The sequence below is a fragment of the Cololabis saira genome, chromosome 8 (assembly GCF_033807715.1).
Source record: "Cololabis saira isolate AMF1-May2022 chromosome 8, fColSai1.1, whole genome shotgun sequence".
Classification (NCBI taxonomy): Eukaryota; Metazoa; Chordata; class Actinopteri; order Beloniformes; family Belonidae; genus Cololabis; species Cololabis saira.
In genome coordinates, this window is record NC_084594.1 from 4,764,385 (window position 1) to 4,774,568 (window position 10,184).

Consider the following 10,184-nt stretch of genomic DNA (forward strand, 5'->3'; position numbering starts at 1 on the left):
TTGCATTTTAATTTTATTCTTTACGCTGCACATTTTATGTCATAATCAAAAAGAAAACAAAGAAGACATTGCTTTTTCTTTTTCATGCTCTGCCCGCAAAAAAGTGTACAATATTCAAAATGAATTCGCAATCCCAGCGGCGCAGGAGAGTGACGTCACGGCTTCTCCTGTTCCATGGCTGCAGCCCAGAAACCCTGGAAACTGCTCACGTTTTTTAAGGTGACATCGTATTTTGCCGATTTCCCAAAGTCTGTTAGAAAAGGTCTGATTTTTTGACAACTCTAACAGAGTTCTAGATGTCAACATGAGACACAGACAGCAGCGTTTCTCTACACGGAGCGCTGGTGCCGGGCTGACTCCTCCTATTCAGACACGTGTGTTTGTTTACAACCTATGGAGCACGAAATGCAAAGAGGAGCAACGTCGACCGACAAGGTACAGTAATATTACCGGATTTTGCCACAAAAATGACTTTACTAGCATTTTCGCTTGTTTTTAGCATAATGTTTGCATGCTGAGCATGTTATTTTATAAAGAAATGTTGGCTTGATGTATGCAGATCACATCTAACTTACATCACTGCATTTACAATCGAGAGGGTAATTTATTACTTGCAGGTAGACGTGTTTCTAAGGGTCAAAAAATAAGGTTTGGCTGTGGAAAGACAATTACAAAGGCAACTCTCTGGCGTAACATTTATTTATTTGTTAGCTGGGTTAGATAACTCATGTCATCCAGGAAATCTCGTAATGCAATCTCGTACAATAACATAAAATATCAAATAAATGCTTTATGTGTAGGATAACCTCACAGCCCTGACTCCACCACAGATGAAAACCTTTCTGGGGCAGGTCGTGACCAGACTGTCAGGCCTGGTGTTTGATGTGATGGCGTTACTTGAGCGTCCAAGTCCAGGTGGTCCAGATGAACCCCAGCCGCACAAACTGCAGGGACATGCCCACAGACCTGGAGAAGCTCTGCATAAGTAATCATATGGCACAAATGCAGTATTTTATATTAGAAGAGGGGGTTTTGTGGCCGGCCCGGGCTGCCTGGAACGTCATCTTCACCACGATGACCACCAGAAGCCTGGAGTGGAGCTGAGAGTTGCGGCATGCGGAAGGAAATCAGGTCGTCATCCCAAGCTGTGTAGTTTGGGTCAGGAAACCTATCTGTAATCTTCCAAACAACCAGTACACCGGATTTCTTTTGCACTGGCTGGTGTGAATAACAGTGTTTAGCTGGGTTACACTTTCAATGTAAATAGTTTTTATTTTTATACATTTTATTATGTACAAGTCAGAAATGTTGAGTTCTGTCCTTGTTTACAGAATAAAAAATATATATATCTTTCCGATTCCGAATTATATTAATTGTGAAAAACACCAAATGCAGAGAATCTCCCAGAGATTTTGATTCAAGTGAGAAGTTATGAGAAAATAGGTTATGATAATCAGATCATTTGCAATTACAGCAACATTTATTTAGGGATTGTGACAAGACATGAACAAGAAATTATGTCAGTGAATTATTTTACTCTGTCCTGAAATCCTGGAGCTTTGCTCCCGAGTATTGAGACAGATATAACAACAGGCAATCAAAGTTTTAGCTGTCATCACGAGGACCTGCATCTCCACGTGACACCTTAGTTTTTACCAGTCCATGTGTGGTTGTGGTTGTGATGTGGCAGCAGACCCAGGGGCCTTGGATCTCCAGGCCTCAGACTCTGTCTCCTGGGAAGGCCCTTTCCACTCTGAAGCCTCTTTGAAAGAGTGGCCTTCTGTAGTTCAGGGATGTACAGTAGCCATAGTCCTTTTTCTCTTTCAGGGTATACACACTTCAGCTCTTCATGTTTTTATTGTAGAACCATCGGTAACTTGGGAAAAAACAACAACATAATTTAAAACAATTTCACAACGAGATATGGTAACAGTGCTAAGAATGTATTTGGGTGTCAGACAACTATGATATAAAAAACCCCAACAACTTACATCTTGTGTCCCATCACGGTTTCGTGCAGGGAGGCGGTGGTTGTAACCAAGTGTTACAAGCAACGTCTGAGCTGTGTATACAGGTGGGCTAAAGCCAAAATGCTTTCCTGCAAACATCAGGATGTGATTTTGGAAGTTCTCGAAGTCTGAAGTTGTCCTGTTAGTTGAGAAAAAAACAACAGCTCTGTTACTGTCACATTACTCACTTTTATATCATATAGTGTTAATAGTATTTTATCATTTCAAATAAAATCTTTACTATACATATTACAGTATATGTATATGATATGTATATATCATAATACATATGTACTTTTATACATTTTCTAAATACTTGATATACAACCAATAAGTAAAGCATACCATAAACAAAGGTGAGGAATATATTCCTCATCAGAGCCGTCTCCTTTTCCTGAACCTCGGACCAGGATCATCGATGTCAATGCTGCACGTGAGCATACATAAACACATAAGAATGGAATTACACACCAGTAAAATAAATAGGAGACAATGCACTCAACTGTGTGCTGAATTCCTAATAAAGTATAGCTCAAAAGGATAAAAGGAACAGCAATTCCAAGTGTAAAAATATATTTATCTTGCTATGTTGGCAGCCAGGAAATGTATAACCTTAAATTGGAAAGAATCTAAACCCCCAGTATTAGCCCATTGGTGGAACGAACTCTCACGCTCCTTACACTTGATGATATTTACTACAAGAGTAAAGGCAAATCCTCAGACTTTTTAAAAATATGGCAATCTCATACAGAATTTGATTTTAAGAAATCCGTAGGTAATTGTAAGGCATAGTGACAATGATAAGACCTGAGTGTAATGGTTTGTATTGTTTTGTTGTCGTGTTTGTTTTAAGTGGGGTTTTCCCACCGTTTATGTCTGTTTTGTTTTGTTAGGTTTTTTTTGTTTTTTTTTCATTGTGTTTTGAGGGTATATATTTGGATATCATTTTGGTTCTTTAACGGACCAGCCCCAACTTAGGATAAGAAAGTAATGACATTAAGTGTTTCCTACTTTTTTTTTATATAAGTCCCCTTCATCAAGAAGTAGGTAGGAATATTATTTAACTATTTAATTATTATTTCAGAGTCATTGATAGAACAGATAGGGTAGTACTATCTGGTATTCTCAATTAGTGCATTGAGTAGAATTTTTGGTTAGTATATTTGGCATGATTATAGCACTATGAAATATGTTTTGGTATGTATGGACTTTGACTTTTTTGGGGGGGAAATTGAGTTGTGGGGGTTTGTGTTCTATGTATTTAAGGTATACCCCTCTTTTTGTGGCTGAAAATATAAAAATACAATAAAAAAAAATCAATAAATAAAAAAAAAAAAATATATATATATATATTTATCGCCACACGTTTTCGTTTCCCCCTTCTTCAGTGTGTTTCTGGCAAACAATTCAAGGCATTCGCAGGTACATTTAATTTTGAATCAACCACAAAATGAAGCGTACCTGCAAGTGCCTTGAATACTTGCCAATTACACACGAGTAAAACAAAACAAAACAAAAAGACTCACAAACATTCACTTACATTGTTTTTCTCAAATAATTGATCTCCTCCTCATCTGGAGACTCATGCTGCTCCTCAGCAGTAATTTTCAGGAAATGCATGCTATAACCAGGACCAAAACATACAATTTAGATTAGAGTAAATATTTAGCCATAAAAATGTACCTGGACTCTAAAACATTTTCTGGCTCCTCTCAGTCAGTGGTTAAACACCCTGTATGCCAAACTCTGCTCTCCAAATTCAGAAAACAATAATAATCCCATCTGACCATGCAATGAAGTGTACTTTTGAGAAGTGACAACTTTACTGTATGAAAAAATACCGTTGACGGTCAGACTGTCACGCTGGACAACGACAGGGGTAGAATTTCTGCGTGTCCCTTGCCTGGACTTGATGCAACTCGTCTATGTACAAAGCTGGAATAAATAAATAACATGCTCAACATGCAAACATTATGCTAAAAACAAGCAAAAATGCTAGTAAAGTCATTTTTGTGGCAAAATCCGGTAATATTACTGTACCTTGTCGGTCGACGTTGCTCCTCTTTGCATTTCGTGCTCCATAGGTTGTAAACAAACACACGTGTCTGAATAGGAGGAGTCAGCCCGGCACCAGCGCTCCGTGTAGAGAAACGCTACTGTCTGTGTCTCATGTTGACATCTAGAACTCTGTTAGAGTTGTAGGAAATCAGACCTTTTCTAACAGACTTTGGTAAATCGGCAAAATACGATGTCACCTTAAAAAACGTGAGCAGTTTCCAGGGTTTCTGGACTGCAGCTGGAGAACAGGAGAAGCCGTGACGTCACTCTCCTGCGCCGCTGGGATTGCGAATTCATTTTGAATATTGTACACTTTTTTGCGGGCAGAGCATGAAAAAGAAAAAGCAATGTCTTCTTTGTTTTCTTTTTGATTATGACATAAAATGTGCAGCGTAAAGAATAAAATTAAAATGCAATTCGGATTATATATTATCAATTTTATTTTTGACTCAAATAATGCAGCTACATTCTTAAAATGAAAAAGCATTTCTGCAAATGCATTTTAATTTTCAAATTTTAGATTTAAAACTGAATATTGTGAACTATTTGCTGAGGCATGATTTGAAAATTAAATCTCAAACGTCTTTTTCTTTTTAATTTGAATTAAGTACAAGAATAAGCAGTGTTGAATACGAAAATGAAAATGCAATTCGGATTATATATTATCAATTTTAGTTTTGACTCAAATAATGCAGCTACATTCTTAAAATGAAAAAGCATTTCTGCAAATGCATTTTAATTTTCAAATTTTAGATTTAAAATTGAATATTGTGAACTATTTGCTGAGGCATGATTTGAAAATTAAATCTCAAACGTCTTTTTCTTTTTAATTTGAATTAAGTACAAGAATGAGCAGTGTTGAATACGAAAATTAAAATGCAATTCGGATTATATATTATCAATTTTATTTTTGACTCAAATAATGCAGCTACATTCTTAAAATGAAAAAGCATTTCTGCAAATGCATTTTAATTTTCAAATTTTAGATTTAAAATTGAATATTGTGAACTATTTGCTGAGGCATGATTTGAAAATTAAAACTCAAACGTCTTTTTCTTTTTAATTTGAATTAAGTACAAGAATAAGCAGTGTTGAATACGAAAATTAAAATGCAAATCGGATTATATATTATCAATTTCATTTTTGACTCAAATAATGCGGGCACATTCTTAAAATGAAAAAGCATTTCCGCAAATGCATTTTAATTTGAATATAGTCCCTCATATGCTTCCATAAGTCGGTGGGTAGAGTCTTCAACGCGGTAAAGTGGTCTATGAACGATTGCCATTTGTGAATGAATTTAGCTGAGTTGCCTTTTACAGAGTATCTCACCTTCTCCAATTTAAGAAAAAACATAACATCACTAAGCCAAATAGAAATAGACGGGGACCTGGGGGATTTCCATAAAAGTAAGATACGACGTCTTGCTAAAAGGGATGTGAAAGCCAATACTTCTGACTGTGTGTGGCTGATATGTGAGGAGTCAACAGAGAGTCCGAATATTGCTAAGAGAGGGGCCATAACAACTTTTTTACCCAGAACTTTAGACATGATCACAGAATAATCACTCCAAAATTTCTGTAACCTAGGACAGGAAAAAACATATGACTTAAATTGCAGGGAGAACCCTGGCATCTGTCGCATAAGTCTGCAACATTCGGATATATTTCCGATAATCGGGATTTTGATAGGTGGGCTCTATGCAGCACCTTAAATTGAATAAGTTCTAGTCTAGCGCAAGGCGTGCTAGATCGTATGCTACGGATAGCTTTATCCCACAGCTCCCCTGTGAAGTCAAGGCCCAACTCTCGTCCCCAACCCTCCCGAGCTTTATCTACAGAATGATCATCAAATGTCATACACAGTGCATATATCTTAGATATCAGAGACTTTTGACTGAGTTTCATAGTTAGAAGATCATCCCACGGTTGGTTCGCAGGAAGGGAAGGGAAGCATGGAAACAAAGCAGAAGCGCAGTGTCGAAGCTGGAAGTAGCGAAACAAATGGGAGGCAGGCAAATTGAACTTTGACCTCAGATCTGAGAATGTGGAACAATCAACAATAATAAGATAAAGAAAAGCTTACCTTAGGCCAGCGGTTGCCAATGGACTGGAGGAGGTTGGCAAAGTCGTTGGCAGCTTCAGCCATGGTGTTGCTGCGAGTCAGGTCGTTGCTGGGAGCAAGCAGACAGACGGCCTCAGGAGTACGAGGAACTACGGCGTTTAGAACCTCAGTACGGAGCTGAGACGCACTGGCCCCCGGAGTCGACATGATGCCAAAGGAGAGGTCTTGAGACTTTGGCATCTGGACAAAACCATCTACAATGGCGCTTAGATGGGAGTCCCCGACAATCAGAACAAGCTGCAAAAATAATAGCATTTCATTAGCATGAAAATCATGAAGACATTATAACATCAATTATTTTCTTCCAACAATCAATAAATATATTACCTTCTTGTCCGGGGACTCAGGCGGCATGACCAATTTGTGTTGCCGCCCTGTGAAGGGGGAAATTGACCAAGTGAGAACTCTGTGGCGTTGCCCGGAGCCACGGCCTGTTTAGAAAAAGATGGAACATGAGACGATTAATGAGGGATTTCATACCTGTAAAAATCCTACAACAATCACTCTTTACTAGCAGTGAAAACATGCAAGAATGAAAGACAGTTAACAAGCTCTTAGCAGAAATGTATAGTAAGAATATATAATTATTATATTTGATATAATAAAAATGAATTCAATTAATAATAAAACAGCTGAATACTCACGTGCACAAAAGTCGGCACGCACTTCATCCTCTAACCAGAACGGTTTGGCTGGCAGAGTGGCTCCAACCGACTAATGACAAATAAGAAACAGATTAAACTTAACTTGATATGGACGGTGTAAACGTGTCTCAGTGAAGAGACTGAGTTGTTTAAATGAGTGTGCGTGTCATTTCTGGTCATACATACGTTGTTGACTGGATAGAGGGAGCTCTGGGGGGGGGGTCTGGCTCATCGACCTTTCTCCAGCGAAGCCTGTGCCTGGGACCTTTTCCCCTTTCTTGGCATCCTGAAAGACAAAAAAGAAATCCCTCCAAACAAAAGGGCGTTAAGCTTAAACTAAAACCTAACCTAAACAAGTTATTCTAATCAGTACACTATATAGTTAATATAATAGCTAATCAGTACACTATATTCAAGGTTATAATATGTAAATGTGCGTGAGAGGAGTTGAGGCGGAGAGGGAGATTAGAAAGAGGTGGCGATTAGGTAGAGGGAGGGGGAGAGGGAGATGAGGTAGAGATGAGATAGAGATGAGGGAGAGATGAGATTAGGGAGAGATGAGTCAACGAGGACTGGAGCTCAGGAAGCTGCAATGAAAAGACAAATGTACATTAGTTAAATAGCTACCAATAATATTAATAGTTATATTATACATCGTAACATGTCATGTCTGTGTCTATGGTTAAATTGATCTATTCCTCAACACAAGGCTGTGTGTGTGTGTGTGTGTGTGTGAAGGCGATACAGACCCCTCACACCATGACAGAGGTGTCATTAAACCTGTTGGAAGTTGATGTACCATCATAATGACTCTGGAAATATTATATTAAGGTTGAAAAGTTACATAGTGCTGCTTTAATTACTTGAATACTGAATGAAATATAATAGTTATTATTTTAAGCCTTCTAACCTTGTTTTTAATAAAATCTATGTAATGTTTATTTTAATTTTAATTTTTGATAAAAAACGACTAGAGGATTTCTTTCCTTTTTGGAAAGTATTTTTGTTATATTTATTTTTTTATTCATTGGTGATTTCATTTGAACATTTATTATTTAAAACACATTTTCAGTAACCCAAGATCTGGTGACAGCAGGAAGGTATAAATAGAGCAGGAGGAGCTTACATGAATATATTATTATATTAATATATGTTATATTCATTCTGCTCTCGCTCCTCGGACAGTGTAGACGTGCTTCACAGCTCTGAGCCAGTGTTTCTTTGTGTCTTTTCCTGAAGAAGACTCTTGAAAGAGTTGAAACGTTGCATTGAGGGACACATTTATTTGAGTTGGCACACATTTGTTTAATTGATTATTAATCACTTTTTTCATTTTATCTAATTATTTTTTTTAACAAATCATCCAATCAACAATAATAAGATAAGAAAGAAAAGCTTACCTTAGGCCAGCGGTTGCCAATGGACTGGAGCAGGTTGGCAAAGTCGTTGGCAGCTTCAGCGATGGTGTTGCTGCGAGTCAGGTCGTTGCTGGGAGCAAGCAGACAGACGGCCTCAGGAGTACGAGGAACTACGGCATTTAGAACCTCAGTACGGAGCTGAGACGCACTGGCCCCCGGAGTCGACATGATGCCAAAGGAGAGGTCTTGAGACTTTGGCATCTGGACAAAACCATCTACAATGGCGCTTAGATGGGAGTCCCCGACAATCAGAACAAGCTGCAAAAATAATAGCATTTCATTAGCATGAAAATCATGAAGACATTATAACATCAATTATTTTCTTCCAACAATCAATAAATATATTACCTCCTTGTCCGGGGACTCAGGCGGCATGACCAATTTGTGTTGCCGCCCTGTGAAGGGGGAAATTGACCATGTGAGAACTCTGTGGCGTCGCCCGGAGCCACGGCCTGTTTAGAAAAAGATGGAACATGAGACGATTAATGAAGGATTTCATACCTGTAAAAATCCTACAACAATCACTCTTTACTAGCAGTGAAAAAATGCAAGAATGAAAGACAGTTAACAAGCTCTTAGCAGAAGTGTATAGTAAGAATATATAATTATTATATTTGATATAATAAAAATTTATTCAATTAATAATAAAACAGCTGACAGTGCGGAGGAATACAGTGAGCCGGTCAGCAGTGCGTCGGCCCTGCCTTTACGCCTACAGCCATCCTCGCTCAGTGGCGTCCGTCCATTTCCTCCCTCCGGTAGCGCTAGTAAGACCAACCGTCAAACTCCCACAGACATGGCTGACCAACTAACAGAAGAGCAGATTGCTGAATTCAAGGAGGCCTTCTCCCTGTTTGATAAAGACGGAGACGGTACCATCACCACCAAAGAGCTGGGCACCGTCATGAGGTCACTAGGTCAAAACCCAACTGAGGCTGAACTCCAGGACATGATAAACGAGGTGGACGCTGATGGCAACGGTACCATTGACTTCCCCGAGTTCCTTACAATGATGGCAAGGAAGATGAAAGACACGGACAGTGAGGAGGAGATCAGGGAGGCGTTCAGAGTCTTCGATAAGGACGGTAATGGATACATTAGTGCTGCGGAGCTGCGTCATGTGATGACTAACCTCGGAGAGAAGCTGACGGATGAGGAAGTAGACGAGATGATCAGAGAAGCAGACATTGATGGAGATGGACAGGTCAACTATGAAGAGTTTGTTCAGATGATGACTGCAAAATGAACTGGGCTCACACTAAAGACAAAGAATCAATTTTCACTTACCTCTTATTACAAAACTATTCATTTAATCATACTGTTCTGTATAAACAATTTAAACTGAATGTTGGAAAACTGAAAATCTGTCCATATAGACAAATTTAAAAAATGGTAAAAGACAAAAAGAAGAACTGCACTTGAGGCCCTTTGGCAGTGATCCATGTTTTAGATTATCGGAGGGGTTGGGTGGGTTTTAAAGATGATTATATACGAGTACAGTTTCTGAGGCGATATCAAGTACCCACAAACCAACATTTGTACCATTCTGAGTATTTGTGTGGAGATTTACAGAGAAAACTGAATGAAACAGGTCGTTCTCCCTGAATGGCGCTCAGGTGCAGGTTATTGCCTCGGAGGCCGTGCATGTATGACTCTACGGGCATGTGAGTTTCAGTAAAGTGGGGACAGGGTCGGCACTTCGCAGCATCTCTTCTCTTGTGTTTGTGTGTGAGTTTGCCTGTGTGTGTGAATGCAGCGAGGCCCGGCCTGGTCCAGCTGTTCTGTTCTGTTCAATTGATCTGCATTCCAAGTTGTACATGCTAATCTTTACATTTTGTTTTTCCAATAAAATATTAACTAAAAAAAAAAAAAAAAAAAAAAAAATAATAAAACAGCTTAATACTCACGTGCACAAAAGTCGGCACGCACTT

General features: G+C 38.7%; 1 protein-coding gene and 2 long non-coding RNA genes across 3 annotated transcripts; 1 reads left to right on the top strand and 2 right to left on the bottom strand.

Annotated features, from left to right (window-relative positions):
- Positions 1-1,373: 1,373 nt before the first annotated feature.
- Positions 1,374-2,409, bottom strand: LOC133449235 (uncharacterized). The gene is made up of 3 exons (XR_009783015.1): positions 2,355-2,409; positions 1,992-2,148; positions 1,374-1,876 (listed from the first exon to the last, which is right to left on the bottom strand). It is a non-coding gene; the product is annotated as an uncharacterized LOC133449235 (long non-coding RNA).
- Positions 2,410-3,555: 1,146 nt separating this feature from the next.
- On the bottom strand, positions 3,556-4,142 carry LOC133449236 (uncharacterized). The gene is made up of 3 exons (XR_009783016.1): positions 4,050-4,142; positions 3,851-3,944; positions 3,556-3,630 (listed from the first exon to the last, which is right to left on the bottom strand). It is a non-coding gene; the product is annotated as an uncharacterized LOC133449236 (long non-coding RNA).
- A 4,805-nt stretch (positions 4,143-8,947) lies between these two features.
- LOC133448252 (calmodulin-1) lies at positions 8,948-9,665 on the top strand. The gene has a single exon (XM_061726613.1). It carries the CDS (start codon positions 9,050-9,052, stop codon positions 9,497-9,499), a length of 450 nt encoding a protein of 149 aa, XP_061582597.1. The 5' UTR covers positions 8,948-9,049; the 3' UTR covers positions 9,500-9,665.
- The last annotated feature ends 519 nt before the right edge of the window (positions 9,666-10,184 follow it).

Coding starts and splice junctions, on each gene's coding strand:
- LOC133448252 (XM_061726613.1), top strand. CDS start 9,050: ATGGCTGACCAACTAACAGAAGAGCAGATTGCTGAATTCAAGGAGGCC.